Here is a 21200-nt window from a genome sequence, read left to right as displayed (position 1 = left end):
TGAAATAAATACTCCTTTGTGATCTCAGAATTACAGAATGTCAAAGAACCGTTGGCATCGAAATCGTGAAATCGAAGACCAGAGACATCTCCCTTGTCAAAATCATGAAATCAGAGCATAACTGAAAGTGCATTCCCAAAATCACAAAATTGGAGAATCATAAGAAACTTGGTTTTGAGGTCATGCAATTGGAAGCTGAGAATTTCATATATCCTAAAAGTGTGAAATCAGAAGGTTGTTCATGGATGGGTCTTGATTTTGCGAAACTTAGCAAGAGCATTCAAATTTTGAGGGTCCATTAGAGACTTCTAATTCTAGTGGATTTCTTCCTAGGCTACCCTAGTTTGTTAGTTAGGGTATTCTATGAAGCCAAGAAGAATATCTTCAAATTGGAGCATAATGTTGTTGGACTTTAATTTTCTTCATTTTCTTTACCAACATGTTATGATTTTAACATCTCTAGGCTCCTTACATTCGAAGGACCATAGTCTTGGGGACTTGGCCTATCTCTTCCTAGGCACTTTTGAATATAATGGTAGAGTAATCGTTTAGAAATTATGAGTTATTAATAGATAAAAATCCCAAATGAATATGCTTCTTGATGTGCTACAATGTTTTATGGTTTTAATTTCATAATTTTGTTACTATGCCAAAAGTACCAACATCCATGCTTAACTTTATCAATTAACTAGGGCATTTTATACGAATGTGACTAATTGTGGGCCTTAACAAATCAATAAGGATTATGGCTTGATAATTTTCTATTTCACCAAAAGGTTATGGCTTTCCTTTCCTGCATATTTTAAGGACAATCAAACTTTGTTCTTTTCATTGATTATGCTATGATTATTAATGGAACTAGATATTAATGGTTGTGTTAAGGAAAGAAAATGGATGTTACTAACCCAAAAAGTAATATCCTTATTTAACTTTATAAATTAACCAACTATTACTTTAGTATCTTGGCTATGATTCCCACTAGGGGTTGGAATGTCTAGTTTCAATCATAATATAGGTTGTTTAGCAATGATGGTGGGTTGGTTTGCTCTTTTCTCTTGTTTAATTAGGGTATTTTATAAGAATGTGATTGACTGTGGGCCTCAACAAAGAAATAAGGCTTAGGTGTTGGCAATTATCTATTTCATCAAAAGGTTATGATTTTCATTTCCTATCAGTTTTAAGGATAGTCATGCATTGTTTTTTTCTTTGATTATGCTAAAATTATTATCTGAACTAGATATGTGTATTGATGGTTTAGCTAAGGAAACAAAATGGATGTTTTTAGTTTGTTTACTCCTTTGATGCCTATTGGCTCCTAACAGGCAGTAGAATATTTCCTATATTATATGTCAGTGACATAATCTCCCAATCCAAAAAAGGCTTGTCTTGAATGTTATGGCAGGTTGTCTCTAGAATGAGGTGGAACTTAGCTTCAGTCAACTTCTCTTCGAAGTGGTCTTCCTCACCAAAGCCTTTTCCAAACAGAATGTAAAGGGAACTTGCTCCCAATTTTCTAAGTATTCTCTATAGAGAGATGATTTGTAATTCATTCATCAGCACGTAACAATGTAATCTCAATAATATAATTCTAAAGCTCTGTAAAAGAGGGTATGCCCTCTTCAAGTCCCGGTTTAGGGCATTCGTATGTATGTACAAGACTTTGGTCCTGAGCTACACCGAGGGTTTTCTTAACCTCATTCTTTTTCCCCCTATGCCTGCACTTAAATGATGTATTTGTAAATATTTTGAAATTAAAAAAAAATGAGCACTTGCAAAAAAAGGAGATAATGCAACCCTATAAAGACCCTAAAGGGAAAAAATTTAATAATTAAAACAATAATTGAATGTGACAATTATTATATGACCCTTTTTTGTATGTGAAATATTCATGTTAATTTCATATGTGGATAGTTAAATGTTTATTCTTATGTAAGAATATATGCTTAAATTTTATGCACTCTACTGATATAATGCATGAGTATAAATTAATAGTTAGAAGTCTTGCATCAAGGAGGTTATAACAATTAGTTGTTGAAGACAAACTCCATATGAAAAATCTTGAAGAAGTCAACAATTATTTTCCAATAACTCATGAACTATAACAATGAAACCTTAATTATAATACCTAAAGTAAAGCAAATCTAATCTAAGAATATTTGTTATACTAGATTCTCTCTATTACATAAACAATTTTAACTTATTTCTCATTCAAAACATAACTTCCTTCTTTATCTATAGCATATTGTAATAAATAGAAATTTTAATTTATATTAGCTCTTTTACTATAAATCTTCACTAAGAAAATTATATTTTTTAATGAAACCTTACTCTCTTAAATAATTCACCTTGACTATTTATTTACCTTCAATTTGTTTATAAACTGTTCACTAATACTCTCGTCAGGGCCCATTTACTCCAAAAGATTCAAGTTCTTCCCACTTGTTAGTCCCTACCTATATATAGGCAGGGTACTAATGTTTTTGTTTACCCCCGTGCTAATTTGTGCAACCAAAAAAAAATACTAAGTTCTAAAGTTCAACAAATTTTATATTTTAAAATTAATTTATATTAATTTATTACCTTTTTCTAATTGGTCCGTTGCATTTTTGGTGGGGTTTATTTTATTTTCCCACTTCAAAAAATACAATATTTTCTAACATATATTAATGAATTCATTAATTACAACTCTATCTTTTCCATATTTGTGACAAGTTCATTATTAATTACAACTTTATCTTTTGCATATTTGTCACAAGTTCATTAGATTTCTAAAAAAGTCATATTTTTATCTTCCACAACAAAAATAATGTCTTATCAATATTAATATCACAATTTTTAGTTTTTAAAATAGTTTTTAAAAATGTTAATATATTTTAAATTATTTTAAAAATTATTTTTATATAAATCAATAATTATTAAAATTGATTTTTTATTAAAATATATTATTGCTATTAAGAATTGTATTGCTTTATATATAGACTTTAGTATATATTAATTATAAAATTAAAAACAATTAATTTCTAAATTTAACTTATGTAATAAAATTCTAAATTTTTAAAATTTCTTGGTTAAAAATCTATTAATTCAAATCTCGTGATTTTACAATGCATTACATTAAGTTATATATTTTTAAACAATGGCTAATCACCACATTATTCTATAAAACTAAAATTTAAAATATTAATTAAATTTGTTAAAATTTATAACTTCTCTTTTCAAAATCATAATTTTAAACATTATGTCCAATTTGTTTCCCTAAAGATAGGAGACTCCAGCTCTCAAAGAGCTCTTGTTTAAGGTATCTACCTGTTCCATAGCATATAGTGAAAACCAATTCTAGATTAAGATGAGGCCAACTGGATAATGACCAAAACGAACGAAATGTGAAGATAAGGTCGTTAGAGCATTACCAAATGAAATGTGGGGATACGTAGCATTTACATTGCTTTGCGAAGAGTTGCAGCCAGCAGATAAGAACCTGTTCGGTGCAGACAGTCGAATATAACATAATTCCCAACAGTGAGTTAGAGGTGATGTCCTACACGTGAAAGGTTATACCCCATCCATTTCTTTATCTGCAGGAAACAATGGCAAGGTTGCATAATCCACCTTCTTTTCCTAGGGCATTGTCTTCTTTGACTACCTGTCAGGTACATTGACATTACTTACTATTATCAACCATCAATGTTATTATTTCGCTTCTCAATAGAGTACTGAGATTACCATTAACACGCATTCCGTGAATGGCTGTCTTCATATCCTTTTTATCTCGAAATCAAAGTTGTTTCTTAAAGACACATTCATAAGCGGCCCATTTTGAAATGTTAATGCCTGCTCTGAATGCTGCCCAATCTGTTCAGGTGCTTATGCTCAACCAGACTTCTGGGGTGACACATAAGAGATGCACTCCACCCGTTGTAAGGGCCTCCGCGCAGGGAGATGCTGTTGTTCTTTGTAAACAAGGTCATGCTGCTGTCTTTCTTTCGTCACTCCCATTAGTTTATTGCTTTCAATTTCTTGAAGTGTTTCTCAAAGTTAGCAGGATGCTGGTATGCCAATTATTTTCCTGGATTTTGGGACTGGCAATCATAGGGCAATTAAAAAAATATACTCGAACTCTATGATAAAAAATGATGAAATTTAAGAGATTAAGAATTAAGAAAGTATATAGGATGCGCTGAATGTGTAATGAAACTGAAAAAGTTGGAAAAATCGTTTTTTCCTTAATTTTTTCCTTTTTGACTGGAAATGGATAGTCGTATTTAAGACTGCCGAGTACTTCAATCATTTACAGCAGCCCAGTGAGAATTTGAACCTTAGTGACAGCTTCACCAATGAAAAGATTTGACCGATTTTTTAAATGTGTCACCCTCTATTTTTTTTCCTCTTACTTCCAAAAATAAATTGTGAAAATGCAAAGGTGCAAATGGTGAAGTCATAAAATGCAAATCAGCTAGAGCTTCGGGTTAAGAGTGTAGCTTTACGTTTGAGGTCCTCAAAAGTCCGACATGAAAAGTTGTCTTAACATAAAATGAACAATTAGGTTATATTCCCATAAAAAGGCAAAAATTGGATGGGAGGATGTCTGCCCCTATCCCTACATTCCCAAAAATGTCCCTGAATGGAGGGATGTGTATTGAGCTAAGGGGACTCATGCCAGGATACATTTATTTCCTTGTAGTTAGTGGGTAAGTTTAGTAGGTTATGTTTGGATCCCATTTTCTCAATTTGGTATATTTTCCTTGTTACTTTCTTGGAGCTCACACCTTACCTCGTCCAGCTGGGGTAGGCAACACCAAGATAGATAGATATGATATTTTATTCAATTTCCAATTTTCAACAGATTATTGTCATGTCTTTTGGTCAATTTGAACCATAGCTCGCAGATCTGGACTCAGAGACTATTTGGTAAGTGGGCAATTTGGAAAGTACAAAAGATTAAAATCTTCAAAGATTTGTTTTTTTGTTTTTGGTAAAAGTCAATTGTAAAATGTTTTAAATTAAAATTGATATCTGAAAGAGAAAATGCATGGATTAATAGGAAAAACATATGAAAATTGCATTTTAACTAGTGTTTTAGTGAAAACTTGATTAGCAAAAAAATTAGATTACTCAGTGATTTGGAGATTACTTGCTGAGTTTGCAAATTATAATTTAAACCTTAAGACTATAAATTCGGAGCACATTTGTTTTGACCCAAGTTACCGATGCTGCTTCTGATGCCGATGCAGGTGCAGGGTGCTGATGCGCGGATTTATTTTTTTTTTTGTGGGGGCTGGGGGGGTGTGGTTTGGATGCGTTTGGGTGCATCCATATATATATATATGTATGTATGTATGTATGTATGTATGTATCTTATTCTTAATGTCTAGACCATTCCGTAGAAAGAAATGCAAGAAATACACAAAATAAACCATTCCATAGCATGATACTTCACCATTCATAGTTCAAATTGAAATAATAGTAATGTCTAATTAGTAAATTACTCAAGTTCAAGATTCCAATGCAATTCGAATTACAAAATCAAAACATAGTTCATGGTTCAATGTTGACCAATCAAGAGTCAATGCTCAAGATTCACAAATCAAATTCAGTCAATCAGAATCATAAGGATTCTCAAAAAACCCACGTTGTCATCATCTCCTTCTACTGCAAGACTTGCAAGGTCATTTGAACCAAACATGGTTCCAATTGTGCTAGATGCAAGTGCCATGATGTTATCAACATCATCAACTATCATTACAGTAAGATTCTGAAGTGTTGCATCCAAGTTTGCACATGTAGGGGCTACATCCCAAAGCTTGGTTGACCCTTCCTTGTATCTATCCTCCATACGTGACAAAAGACGCAAGTTGGTATGTATATAAACCAAGTTAGCTTTCGTTGAGCCCAACTAGTTGCGCTTCATTGAATGGATATAGGAGTATGTACTTCAATTCCCTTCAGCGGCAGAAGAACTTGCAACCTAGATAGTGTTCATAAAATCAAAGATAAAAATGAAAAGCAAATTAAAGAATGTTAAACACTAAATTGTAGAGTACAATTGTTAAATAAAAAATAAATGAAAACTTACTTGTGAGAGGATCTTGATTGCAAGAGGTTGTAGATTCTTGAATGGTTGACCATACATGTACCACCATGTGATAGCTCCCATGTCATTTTGGTCTTTTATTGCATATGCAATAAGTTTTGATCCTGAAGCAAATAAGCCAAATTCTAGCCTCTCTTTTTTGTGCATTTCATCATTTGGGAAGAGTCTTGCAAATGCAGTGTAGCACCCAGTAGCAACTTCTTCATCTGCATATGGTGCAACTCTATTTGGCATAGCAAGTATTTCCTAGCTATAGTACCTTGGAGGTAAGGCATATGCAAGGAGGTGCAATGGGGTATTCATCTTCTCCTAATGATGATGAATGATTGCTTCCACCTTATTGCACAAGGCTTCACATTTTGTGGGGTTAGTCTCATGTGCCTGTATGGAAAGATTTACCTTTTCTACCATGGTGTCCATAACATCGTACACATCCCCCAAGAAAGGTGCGTCTGTACCAACAAAGCATAGCATAGTCATGATAGGCTCGGTGAAATCCAGTACATATTGCACATGAGCCCACTAATGCTCATCCAAGACCATACCCTTGACCTTCAAGGCTCTTTCTGAATTTGAAGCCTTCCATACACCCCATTGGTTACAAATAACCATTTGGCTCAATTTTGATCGCACCTTGAGGGGTCGTCTCATAAAACTTATTCAAACCTAACTAAATAAATAAATGAAACTAAGTAATTACAATTTGAAATTTGCCTTCAACAACTCCAACTTGGAGAATGATTTGAATATGGATTGTGACATGTGGTGGTGTGTCACAAACATTTGTTTTTCTCTCCCTCTTGGTATATTTGCTTCACCCAATCTATTTGGGTACCAATTTGTTGCATGACCAAGTTGAAAGAGTGAACGGTGCATGGTGTCCAAAAAATATGGTCGTACCGAGACTCAACCAAAGCACCTGCACCCCTATAATTCTTGGCATTATTTATGACCACCTGGACCACATTCTCACTGCCCACTATCTCTATTGCCTCAATGAGGATTCTAGAAATGAATTGTGAATCCTTAACTTGCCCTTTACAATCAATTGTCGTAAAAAACATTGCCCCTTTGGGGGACATTGCAATCACATTAATCAATGGTCGGTTTCTTGTGTCTTTCTATCCATTAGACACAATAGTTATACTGGAAGTTTTGCAAGATCTCCTAATTGGTTGAAGAGCTTTATCTATAGAAATCTTTTCTTTTTGCAAAATAGTATGCACCTTTTCAAACCCAGGGCTAATGTAATCAGCTGGCGATTTAAGGATGGCTGCAACAATTTCCTTCCAATATAAGTGATCTTACCAAATTGAAAGGAAGACCATTGGCATAAAGGCAACGTGCAATTGCTTCATCAACAAGCTCTCTTGCCTCCATTTTGAATGCGTAATCCAATGAACCTCTTTTGTGGGTAACAACTTCTACTTCTTCATCTTCCTCTCCCACTTCCAAGAATGGATGTTTGGAGGATGCAACATGATTGGTGGGCACATTCACTTTGCTCTTTGTGGATGAAGGTTTATACAAACTTGTTTTTGATTTGCTCACTAAACGATCAGCAACTTGTTCTTTTATAAATCCGGCTAACTGTGCATCGCTTATCCTTTTCCATCTTTGCGTCCCTTGCACAATGCCATTCCTGGCCCATAAAATGAGCTTTGACCCAAGAATATGAGTTGTTGAATGGTTTACTATGACATACATTGCATTTCCAAATGTATGAACCACCTCCTGAAACTTGTGATAATCTTGTGGTGTGTCTCCATAATGGAGATGCCACATCAATATTGAAGTTATCACTTTGTTCACCTTGCTCTGCTGCTGAACTTTGACTACTAGTAGTGATTCTTGCACAATAGAAACTTTGAATCTAATAAGAAAATAAAAATATTAACTTAGAAATGTTTAAATAAACTATGAACATGAAACATACAAGTGCAAATATATGATACAAAAATACTTAAGAAAGATAGCTAAACTTGTTCTTTCATTTTTTTTAAAAAAAGGAAAAAACTTGAAAAATTCCAAAAAAATCACTAAAAAAGTTCTTGAAATGGATCAAATGCTTACCTTAGACATCCTTTGTGGAAGCTCAATAGACACCCTATGAATGATCCTCTTCAAAAATAATGACCTTACTTTCAAATGCCACAATGGAGACCAAATGAGAAGAGAGCCCATTTGCAAACAAAATGAGAAGAATGAGAAATGAATGGTTTCTTTTAGGGCCGTTTTAGGGTTTCGAGGCAGATAGGAGAAAAAATATAATAAAAAAACCAGTTAAACACATGTTTTATTAAGTCACTTAAGTGACTGGGAGCTCAAAATCTTTGGGTGCTCTCTATATGCACTTGGATGCTCTGTGGATTCTCTCCAGATTCTCTCCCAAGCATCCTGCATGCATCCACAGGAAAGAATCACACTTCCTGCCAGCACCCATGTAGTGTCATAATGCATCCACAAATTGCCGTGCATCGGCACCTGCATCTTGTTGAAACCCAGGCACATCGGGGTCTTAAGTTTTGACTGTATGAGATCTTCAAATTCAACAAACCCAGTCTTAAGTATTATGAACTGCTCTGAGACTCACACTTGATTCTTCCATAGATTATTACACTACATCTTTGCCACATATATGTTGGAGTTATGGGTCACTTGTTGCAGTATAATGTCTTTGGACTTGAGCCACACTCTTTTAATGACCTCCAAAATCATTACACCCTTTCGGGGGAAGCCGCAACTTTAAGTCTACAAATATTTTAGTAGTATGTAATCACATATATATATATATATATATGGTGCTCAAGAATGCATGAACCTTTAACAGTTTATCTGGGAATTTAATTTCTTCATTGATGGATTCCACAATGATGTAATAGGGAGGACTGAGCTCAAATTTCGGTCAAGAGGTCAATTTTTTTTGTAAGTTGATGAGTATTTGAGATTGAATTCTTGATGTTGGGGCTTGTTAAGTCCTTCAGAGGATCTTGGTCTGTGAGGATTTTATTGCTCATTGCACTTTGAGTTTTTGAGCATTAGGATTTTTCAATCTGAAATCACTTAAAGATATCACTTACCTCAAAATATCATTGGGGTGTATGAAATTACTACCTAATGATGGATGTTTTGATAGTCTTAGTGTTCAGTGTCAACTAGTTTGACTCAATCTACAACCAAACTTTGAATTTATGGAGTTTCTTTTACATTACAGGTAGGACTGCACGAAGAGAATTCTTGGAAGTAGTAGCGGTACTCACTACTAGTGCATTTTTGACAGACACTTCCTTGGCTGAAAGTGAGCGATCTCTTGCAATTCATGTATTTTTAATTTTTTCTTATTACATTGATTTTGAACTTGGCTTGCACAAATTGTACAAAACTATTAAAAGCAGTCTACTCCAGTTCGCTTTATAGACTACTAGGGGGCACTGATGGCAAACCTACTCCTTTTGCAATGCATTTTGTGATGGATATTATAAGCCCATGCACTTGATATGGCTCAATTGTTGCAGAAACACCAAAGGGCTACCAGGCAGTCTTGGATAAATTTGATGGATATACTTTCCTATACCCTTTTGGGTGGCAGGTTAGTGTTGCTGTGAATATTAGATTAGTTTCTCTGCCTGTTTCCTTAACCCCAAGTGAAAGTTTTGTTGCTAATTTGAATTCTAAAATTGGAATGTCTTTAGACTTTAATGACCTTTTGACGGGTTTCTATTTGTCTATTTCTCTCACAAATGGATTCAGAACTTTACAGATGCGTTAAAAGATGTGCATTGATGAGGGGAAAAGACTAACAATTTTAAACATTTTCCAGGAAGTTGTCGTTAATGGCCAAGATAAGACATACAAAGATGTGATTGAACCTTTAGAAAGTGTCAGTGTCAGTATCGTGCCAACAAGCAAAACAGATATTCATGAACTTGGACCACCAGAGGAGGTATGTCTGGAATGCATATTTTGTATTCTTATTTTAGAAATATGAAATAGATACATTGCATCTGGATGAAGGGGGTTGCTTGAATACAAAAATATCCTTGTAATGTATTGTCTCTGGTTATATATGTCCTTTGCTCTGACTCTTGAGTCTATGATAGATGTTTGATTGGAATTTTTTATTGGCAGGTTGCTGAGACATTAGTCAAAAAGGTTTTGTCTTCTTCGACTCAGAAAACAAAATTGGTAAATGTGAAAGAGGTGAGTGTGCTCCCGTTTGCAAAATTTGCCCCTCCTTCGATTATTTATGCAGAATGATGTTCTTTTCTTTGTGTATTCTATCTTTTTTATTATTTCTCTGGTTTGTTTCGACCTGCCTATGTGGATGCTCAACCTTCTTTGCCATCAGACTCTGATGTGGGCTAGAGCCTGATCTCTATCAACAACATTATCATGGCTTTTTGGGTAGTTTCTTTTGGCAAGGGGTATTCCTTTTATCAAATTTGTTGGGTTTATGTGGCTTTGATAATTCTGAATTTGTGTGCGGATTAACTGTTTTTGTTTGCACCACTTGAGTAAAATTCCTTTCTCTTCTCAATTTTATTGTAAGGCACTTCATATTTGTTTCTGGAGTTAAGTTTGACACTGCTACCTGTGATTGCACCTCTCTTTTGTCTGTTCTTATTGGCCTACTTTTTTTCAGTTATGTCCAATTTTTGTTCATGAAGTGTGTTTTGATTTTTGCAATGACCATGCAGCAATCTTTGTTTGTTTCTGTAAGTCTGCAATGTTACCTGCTGTTGCATTTTTCGTTTGTTTACAACAGAAGAATTGCCATCAATTGTACCTGTGCTGACGATGCTTTCACCTTGTCATATGATGTATAGAATGGTGAAGCACCAAATTATATTGGAGACAACTTAGAGGAATGAATACACAATTGACTGAACTATTACAAATAATGGAAGAATTTACATTGATATAGACAACAAGAAATTGCTACAGGTAATTTCAAATCAAGAATAATGGGACACATCTCTCAGTAACTAGTGGGTTTTAAATATATCTCTCACAAGCATAGAGCATGTCTGGAATGTGCACAGTTTAAAGAGATCGGAAGAATAGTTTGGCAAGACAAATGCAAGTAACCAATTACAAACTTAAGCACAAGACAGAGAACATACTTCCAGGCAAACTCAAAATTGGGAGCTTCTGATCCAAGACATAACACAACAAGCAGATAAGGGCAGAGAAATCATAAACAAATTAACCAGGCTAATTAAATTAGCAATATTGCACAAAGGCGATTTTAGCTGTCTTTCAAGTGCATCTTGCCAAAACTTAGGAAGGATGACAATGCATAGCCAGCTGCCAGTCTAATATATCAAGTTTCAAACTATTGATCATTGGCAGAAAATACAATTGGGAGTCAACTTTCACTGTTACACTTGTGGAATTTTGAAAAGAAAAATAAACTGTCCGAATAGCAAAAGAGTTATATAGTCAAAATACCCAGTATAATTGTATAAACATAAAACAATGTGATCATTTTTAACAGTTTAAAAAGTGGCTATATGTGAACAAAGTAGGGTAACATAAGATTGTAACAGTTGCCTGGGGATTAACACAATTATTAGCTTGTCACGGGATGGAGAGTTGTGTTTTACGTCTTTTATCAACAAGCTCATGCCTTCTGTTTAATCACATTTCTTTCTACTTTCTAGAAATGGATGATGGTAGGTTATCCTAGAATTGGATCAATAACATGATATGCAATGCTTCGGCACTCACATTGTTGTTGAGTGAAGATTTTGATATTCCTCTATCACTCAGTAAAACAGATGTTTTTCCACTAATAAAGGTACAACATCAATTTTAATGGAAAGGATATCTTTCATATTGTAACTTTGAAGTCTCACTATAAAGAAAAAACATTAATCACCGTAACTCCCTGACTTCCTGCATTGCTTTGCCTGATGAGCAAAAGCGTAGGGACTAATTTTCATGTGCGGTATCGTCTTTCTCCAACATTGATGACGATAATGTGAATTGATTTATATATTGCATGGCTTTGAAAAAGATATGGCTGCCAAAGTGAAACATCCATGCTTTTAATGGTGCTGAATCTTAACAGATTGATCTTTAGTGGCACAGCTTATGAACTTGCACTGGGATATTCAGCATTGTATGGTTGTGGTGATGTGAATGCCAAGTTCAATACTCAAACTACTGCACAAGAAATTAGGTTCTTTGGACTTCTGTTGTCAACAATGGAGTGTAGAGGTTGTCGTTCCCCATATGAGAATGGAACAATGTATTTGCTTCCTCTGAATTTGAATTGGTAGCAGATTCTATGTTAGTACTTGGCTTTCAGGAGACAATCACTTGTTCTATGTGACGGGATCTCAACACTTAAGTTTTTCCATCAAGGCTTTCCAATTGTAACATTCTTCAATACAATGATCATCAAGTCTCAGGTTGCTTTCCTTGCTCCCTAGGTGGTCTATTCTTCTGGTAATGACAGTGAAGTCCTTTTCCTTGTTGATTAGGCAATGACTTGGTTCTAAATTGTAATGTATAACATTTGTGTTCTATAGGCTAACAATATTGAGTCGATCAGCATATAATATTGAAAAAATTAGTTAGTGGTTTTATCTCATGTACTTGGGATAGCCTTGAAGCTGGAGGTAAAGATGTCATGTAACATGGAACATAGATAAAAGACAGTATTTGCAAAACTTGCGAGTACTTACAGGTGAAAGTGTCAGTTGAAATCTTTGTTCACAAACTCATCAAAGATTAGGCAATAGGATCCAGAATCTTAACGTGTTCTAATGGTTGTGATATTTAATACCCATATCTTCTGATTTTAGTACCCAATATTTGTAATAACATTGTACCAACAGTAGTGACTTTAAAGTTGTGTTTGCTAATAACAACTACCCATAATTAAATGAAATGTATCTCTTATTCTAAAAATCAACCAGTCATGTGATGTCACATCAGCTACATAAGTATGGGGTCCCCTAATGCACTACGATTGATCTCACTTATTCTTATTCTGTTTTAGATACCTTGGCAAAAAACATGCTGATGTGGCATCATATTTGATGATGTGGCCCCAAAAGCTTAGTTATAAGCAAGGAACTTACCAAGTAAGCTGCTGTAAAAAATGGGATTTCCATGTAGGATTTTGAGAAGTGCAAAGTTAGGGTGCTCAACTACCGGATCCTCCCCCCTACTGGTGAGAGTGCTATGCAGACTTTCCATGAGTACTTGTAAGTTTTCAGCAAATTGGCACTACAGACTCACCACATGCAGCAAAGACATGGTTAGACACACACAGAAAAAGTTTTCTTCCAAATTGCTTCCTCAATTAAATCTAAAAATCTTTGCTTTCTGGCCTCACCATTATCAATGATTTGAAGTAGACTTTTTGAGAAATGGTTATTCAGCCCTTTAGATTCACTAATATATAAGTTACCCTCATACATTATAATTTATGAATTGGTGCATCCTAGAAGTTGGATAACCATTCCCAATTGTAACTTGTACAGATCTCTCTTTCTGTCCTGCTATGATTCATGTCAAATATTTTTTATTTTACAATTTAGTATTTTACCCATTGCCACTGCCGACAAACCAACTTTTATCTTCTGAAACTAGCAGTAGTTTGCTGTTGTACCACTGATCTTGCCTTGGAAAATATTTGCTACCATGTCCCCTTATAATTTAAATAATATATATTATGAATACCATATTACTACATGCATTTACCATAAATCATAGTCTATATCATATTTATCAGATGTTGTATTTGCAATTTTTCATGATGTTGCAATATTGCACTCTTTTTTCCCCCAAAACTAGTAGAAAACATGTGTAAAAATATATTTTTATGGAAGAAATTGAAGTCTTGTTATGAGTTGCCGAGTTGTCAAGTCCGATTCAAATCTGGGTCTTCCATGTTTTGGTTAGGTTATTGCAAAGTTTTTGAACTATGGCACACAGTACTACCGCTGTGGTGGGAGATGATTAAAGTCCCATATCCTTTTGGATTGTATAATGTCAATATGGAATAGTGAGTGGAAAGAATGGACCAGAGCCCCACTTTCATCGAGAGAACCTCTCATTGAAACACTTGAATGGTGGAGAAGGGTTGCAAGGTTCAAACCATAATTGTAATTATTTTATCTGCTATTGTTGGATTCCCCTGGAAATTCAAGGCAGTTTCATGGTAGTCATCTGCTGTGCAGCTAGGGAAATCAAAGCGTTCAAATAAGACCTGACCATGCTAGTCAAAGTTAAATAGAAGCGATTTCATTAACAGAAGGAGCCCTCGCCTCTTGTGGGGGCATGTGCATAAAAATGGGATTTTCTAGTTACGAAAAGAATTTTCTTTGTATCCTTGTTCTTATATTTTTGTAATCGTTTTCTTCTCTCAAGTATTATGAGATGGATTTTAACATCTTCCATAAATGTCAATGAAAAGTTATGCTTATAGCATGTGGGGTTTGTTTTAGTCTTAGATTTCAAATTCTTGCTTTTTATGCTTACTGCAACTTGGGGTTTGTGCTATATTTCGTTTCTGCCATGCAGTTTGATTCTCAATTTATTCTCTCATATTCTGTCTTATAAATTTGTTCATCGAGTGATTGTTCAATCGTATTCATATAATATGCCCATTATCAAAGTTCATTTCTTACAAAAAATAATGAAGGATGTTGATTGTAAGGAATGGTGCCTTTGAGAACACTGAAATAAATAGACCCTAAAATATATGCCATCCAGAAACTCGTTATTTAATCTTTGACATCATGATACTGCCATACTATTTTTAACATTATAATACTATGATGCAGCGCACAGCTGACATTATAATGCTATGATGCAGCGCACAGCTGAGGGCAAGAACTACTACACATTTGAGTTTGTTGCCAAGGCGCCCAACTACACACGGCATGCCCTTGGAACTGTGGCTATTGGGAATGGTATGTACTCATAATTTCCTCTGCAATGGTTTTTTTCCAAAACATCATGCAAATAGTTGTTTAATTAATTTTGTCCCATGCATTTAAGACTATTCTTTTTCCTTACAATTCATTATATAAAGAATAATTAGGGTTCATAAATTATTTTCCACCAAATTTGAGGGACAGGGACAACGAGGGATGCAGGACTTTTTCGAGTTTTCAGGATGTAGAAGATTGTAATTAAGAAAAGAGGGAAAAATATAAGAAATTTCAAATGTTCATAAGATAAGGTAATCATCATATATGTTATAGAACACTTTTGCATAAGGTTAGAACTGAATTGAAATTTCACATGAAAGCAACTGAACAGGAGTAATAAAAATTTCAATACACTCTTTGTTAATGTATATGTATTATGTATATATATGTATAACAACCAAATGTTCAATGACTACAAGTATCAGCTGCAGAGTTTCAAACAACTAAAACTAACTTCCAAATTGAAATTAAAACCAAAAAACAGTAAATTAATATATTTGTCCACAAATTGTCTGTACCTACCTTTCTAAAGAATCTTTTATGCTATTTAAACCAGTGGATGGTTTGCCATTCCTCTGAGCACTGCATAGATACCCTCCTTTGTATGTTTTTTGCTGCTGTACAAAAACAGATAGATTGTGATTTCAGTACAATCTTTGTGTAACAGAAGTAATATGGCAGACAGACAGGAAACTTTTTTGTTTGGGTTAAAACTTGCCATTCTTGTCTGTCGAGCCCACATTTAGATTTTTATGCAACCATGTTTGAAAATTTTTTAGACCAAGAATCCAATGATCCTGTGAGAACTGGTAACACATTAATTATACTCCCTTTATACCATTTCTTTTTTGCTATAATATGGTGTACACGATAAGGGGATCGAGTTTTCATATGCTTTACTGATTCACTTATATTTTCATCTGTTACTAATTGAAATGGCTCTTGTCAATGCTTAATCATCTCGTGGACTAAACTGTTGGCAGGCAAGTTTTATACACTCACAACTGGGGCAAATGAACGGCGTTGGAGCAAAATGGAAAACAAACTACGGACAGTGGCAGAGTCACTTACATTATTCAATGTGTAAAAAAAATGTTATTTCATCCCCATCATCATCGGTATGCATGGGTGATGGTGTTCCATGGACATTCCATATATTTTCTTGTACTGAATGATTGTCAGCATAGAGTTGGAGGCACTCAAATTTCTGTGGCGATGCTTTTTCTTGATCTTGGTAAAAAGGGTCTCATAGAAGCACGCATCTCCCACACGAAATTGTTGTATTATCTTATTCATTTCTTACATCTGAATAGAAAGAACCAATTTTGTTGTCCTTTTTTCAGAAATGGAGTGATGCGAGTATAAAAGGGCTCGATATGCATTTATCCGACTACCTTGACTTCTGATAGTTGTAGAAAGCTGTTAAAAAGCCAGTTTAAAATATGGGAGAGGAAGGTAACCAAGGCTGGGTCCCATGGATGTCAGATTTCTTAAAAATAGAGCTGCACCTGTTGAGATTTTTTAGGAAAATTGTAAGGTGAGCAGTCCTATGAATTTTGTAATGTGTTACACTTTAGAAGTTTCAGCTCCTAAGGTTAAGGAATTCTTTTCTAAATTTTCTTTTGTAACCAAAAAATGTTTTAGTTTTAAAATGTCATTTTTTGACAAATGGCTGAATTCTTTCCTAAGCTGGTGGGGCTGTTTCCAGTCCTACCCCATTTTCGCCCACTTAAATTTAGAGGCCTAAAATAACAGGGCTTCTATTTTGAAGGAAAAGATTCTAATTAATCCTCTAGCCCCCCCAAAATAATTCTTATGACACCTCCTGGACCTAAACAATAGACCTGTAGCCCCCCTCATGAGACCCCTGCCTAGGTCATCAAACCCAAGGCTCCCAAGCCACCAATATTGGAGATAAAAGCCATTTGCTCTCAGGTTCTATTCTCTATGATCTTATAAGGATGGATATAACAATGGGAAAAGTTTGTGTTTTGATTCATCGGTTTATCTTTTACTAGCAATATAGAGTCCAGGGAATTGATTTTGTATATCTTCCTCCTCTTGCTACTACAAAATATCGGAACGAGCTTTTCCCTTGGAATGATTTACATATACAATGTACTTTCATGAATATTTATTATTTACGAGTGCTGCTATATATACATTTAGACAACTAATAAATGGATTTGTCAATAAAACCTATAGCGTAACTATTAATTGAACCTATAACATTTAAACTCCAGAAATTGAACCTATAGCATAATAGTTATCGTACTTAATAAACGTTAGGCAGAAGGAGTTTAACATTATCTAATTAACTTAAAGTTTTTTTAACTTATTTTGGTTGTATAAATTAATAATTTAGTTTTGTGGTCATGTTTTTTTATAATTAAGAAGACTATACATACACACATTTTTATGGAAAGCGGGTGTATTGTTTTAAGAGAAAAGCCATTCAATTTGTTCCCTATGTTTTATTATGTATATATTTCACACTTGTGTGTGTGTGTATGTGTGCATGTGTGTAATATATGTATGTATATAAATATATATGTATTGATGTATGCATTTAATGCATATTTGTTCACTTACACATATTAATTTATATTATTAATGATAACTTATTCTTGTAGTAACACTTCATCACCTTTGGGTGGATTCTGTCTTGGAGGTAGTGGGGGATGCCCTTGAGGACTTCTTGATGATAGATACTACTTCTTCCAATGTGTTTAAGACGATGTATGCCTGTATCTTGGTTGAGATGACATCTCCAAGGGACTCCTTGATATGATTAAGTTGAATTCTCTGTATGGCCCTTGGATTCAACTTCTTGATTATGAGGGCATTCCCTTTTGATGCAGGATATGCCACAAGACCGACCACCTTGTTGCTCGCTACTCTAAAAAATCTAGACTAAAGAAGTCTCCTACTTGGTGGAAGGGGATTTTGGATGATCACTGAATGGTTCAAAAAACTTCCTCTATTGGGAATGGTGACTCTTCTCATGACACTGTGGTGGCGGACTCGACTATTGTTTTTGATGGCACGACTGTCCCTATGGTGGTGACCTCTTCTGATCACCCTCTTTTGGATTCTATCTCTGGTGATTCGATTGTTGCCCCTCCTGTGGCTTCGTCTCTGGATATTGCTGCCCCATCTCTGGATGTTGTTGATCCTTCTTCTGCTACGGTCCGTTCCCCGGCTGTGGGGGCTTTAGGGGATGGTTGTGGTGTTGCTGACTTTAAATGGCAGAAGGCAGCTGGGCTGGTGGAGGATGGATGGACCATAGTAAAAGGTAAAAAAGGTCAAACCCTCCACTTCTTTTGATATGGCATTACGTTCTCAAAAGTTGGGATTGAAAGGGAAAGCTTGAGTTGCGGTTGTGCCTTTCTTTGGTTTTCCTGGCTCTTTTGGCCTGTTGCTCTGTGTTGTCTGACATGGTAAGGAACTTATTGTCTATTCCCCTTTTTCACCATGGGGTTTCAGGTGCTTGTTCAAAACCTACTTGTGTGGCTGATGAGTATTGTGTTATTTGTGATACCACCCTGGGCATTGTGTCTTGTTGGGTGACTTGTTTCACCTTTGAGCTGTAGTTTTGTTTGGTTTGGGCTTCATTGAAAATTTTATGATTTGTAAAGGGTTTTAGGCTCCCTTCAAAACCTGTTTTTCTTAATAAAAAACACTTCATCACATGATACTACAAGGCTTATATAGGTATGATAATGATTCATAAATTGAAACATAAGACCTAATATTTAGATGAAATCATAGAGAATAAAATTGTCAAAATTGGTTTCTAAATTAGTGGATTTCTTGCATCATTTTCCTTAGAAGAGTTCTTATAATTTTATTATAGATCTGATTTGCAACAACAAAGTATGAAAGATCAACTATTTATGTGAATAAACTTGAACATATCAAAATATAAGAACAACTATTTATGTGAATTGTTATACTTAGAGGTCACTTGAACATATCAAAATATAAGAACAACTATTGATTTCACATATGTTTGCAACATTACATCAAAGACTTTTTCAAGAGAATTAGACACCTCCCTACAAAAAAAATGTATTTGATAGATCTTAGATTCCTTACAACACTTCCAAATTGAAGTCATGAATGTTCTCTTGATACTAAAGGAATGTGGACGTATAAAGATTAGAACTTAGTAATATCTTATAAAACCAAATAATCATCACATCACTTATAGTAATCAGGAGGTAATTACAAATGCACCATTATTCCTATGCAAATATTGCATACATGCAACTTCATCACATAACATGATATTAATTCATGAAGCACAACAAATGTAATTGCACATGTTACAAAATATGACTTAGGCAGTTCATCACCACAAGTCAATAATACATGAGTATTAACACTGTGTACAAACAATGAAATCTTTGAAAACACGTTCAATGTGCTTTTTTCACCCAACCATGAAGCTTATGCTTTCTCGGGAGAGTTCTTCCAAACGCGAAGAACTATTATTTTGTATGAAATGTTTAGCAAAAAGTTATATGTGAACATAAGGGGGTCTAATGCATGCATGCTATTATCTACAAATATAATCCTATTTTACAAGAATGCTACAATGGAATATCAGGGTATGGTAGTGAGAAAATTAAATAAATAAGCCATCCATTTCAATGATCTACAATTAGCTTGGCCAAACATATAAATAAAACAATTTGAAATTTTAACAATCCAAAATAGTGCATATGAAAAAAAACACATTTACTATTAACTTGCATTCTTATAAACATCATTTGCATGCATTGATTTTCCTATTTTTAATACTTTCTTGATAATTAATGCGAATGCTAGAGTAATAGAAAATAATCAAGATTCGTAAATTGAGAAGCATATGATGTGTGCATATATACTCATAAATGTTATTGTGTATGCAAACTACCTTCATCAGATTAGTTCAATCAATTCAACTCAAAAAAAATTAGAACATTGAATTGAGCAAATTGATAAACATCCCTTGGTTATCTAATTAGAAGGACAATATGAATGCTCTCATATTTACACAAGCATTCCTAAAGTGACAACCTCTAAAATGAGAGTGCAAATTGAGCTAACACATGATGAATCACTTTAAAATTGATCTAATTATGCTAAAAACAATTATAAATGCAAGCTAAATGATTTTAAAGCATGAATTCAAATGACTATAATGTGGATGCAAATGAGAGTGGGTGATTTTCTCTTAGAATGCTTCATATTTATAGATTTCTCAAGGGTAGGGGGTAGGGTAAGGATAACCATGATTTGACAAGGATTATGTTAGTGGTTTCAAATGTTGGGACAAAATGAGTGGTTCAGATCCAAAACCAAGATGAAGGATGGAGAATGAATTTTTTTTTATTAAGGAAAATAGGTTTTGAAGGGTGCCTGAAACTCTTTACATATCAAATGATTTTCAATGAAGCCCAAACATAAAAACAAACAAACCTAAGGTTAAACAGGTCTCCCGCCAAAACAAGGTGATCAAGGTGGCCTCATAGATAACACAGTGCACTACTACCACCTATACAGGTTTTAAACGGGATCTTGAAACCCCATGGATGCAAAAGAAGACAAAAAATCCATAACCATGTCAAACTACAAAACAATAGGCCAAAAAGCTTAGGAGAAACAAAACAAAATGGGACAGCCTCAAAAAGACTAGGTGAGCAGCAGGATAAGGAATCTGAGCCTCAAGATTTACATTTCGGTCTCGTCTTTTGAGAACATAAAGACATATCAAATGATGGATTGGAAGGCTTGATCTTTTTTCCTTTTACTGTTGTCCATCCATCCTCTTTCATCCCAGTAGCCTTCTGCTAAGCAAAGTCATCCACACCACAAACAACTCCCAAAACCCTCTCAGCCAAAGAAGAAATACCAACACCACACAAAAGAGGGGTAACAACTCCCTCTAGAGACAGAGCCACTTGAGGGGCTACAATCGAATCAACAATTACAACATTTGAAGGAGGAACATCTATATTGGTCACTATCGTAGGGGAAACATTTAAATCATGAGGAACAACAACATAATTCATCACCAAAGAATCCTAAGAAGAATCAACCAACCCATCCCCAACACCAGGAGCTTTCTGAATAGTTTAGTGATCATCTGAAACCCCCAACCACTAGGTAGG

At 34.7% G+C, this 21200-nt stretch overlaps 1 protein-coding gene across 2 annotated transcripts; it reads left to right on the top strand.

Annotated features, from left to right (window-relative positions):
* Positions 1 to 3292: 3292 nt before the first annotated feature.
* Positions 3293 to 16388, top strand: LOC149577576 (psbP-like protein 1, chloroplastic). Of its 2 annotated transcripts, none has more exons than XM_089824391.1 (8): positions 3293 to 3650; positions 3861 to 3963; positions 9306 to 9389; positions 9607 to 9680; positions 9912 to 10034; positions 10220 to 10291; positions 14925 to 15021; positions 16026 to 16388. In XM_089824391.1, exons 1-8 carry the CDS (start codon positions 3588 to 3590, stop codon positions 16127 to 16129), a joined length of 720 nt encoding a protein of 239 aa, XP_089680517.1. In that variant the 5' UTR covers positions 3293 to 3587; the 3' UTR covers positions 16130 to 16388. The 2 variants fall into 2 exon arrangements, with proteins under 2 accessions (XP_089680517.1, XP_089680526.1); XM_089824400.1 differs by lacking the exon at positions 16026 to 16388 and adding an exon at positions 15190 to 15298 and having other exon boundaries at positions 3321 to 3650.
* Positions 16389 to 21200: the final 4812 nt, after the last annotated feature.

Source organism: Cupressus sempervirens, chromosome 1 (genome assembly GCF_028749045.1).
Source record: "Cupressus sempervirens isolate cs-2001-9-10 chromosome 1, ASM2874904v1, whole genome shotgun sequence".
Taxonomy (NCBI): domain Eukaryota; kingdom Viridiplantae; phylum Streptophyta; class Pinopsida; order Cupressales; family Cupressaceae; genus Cupressus; species Cupressus sempervirens.
This window is presented reverse-complemented; position numbering and strand designations above follow the sequence as displayed.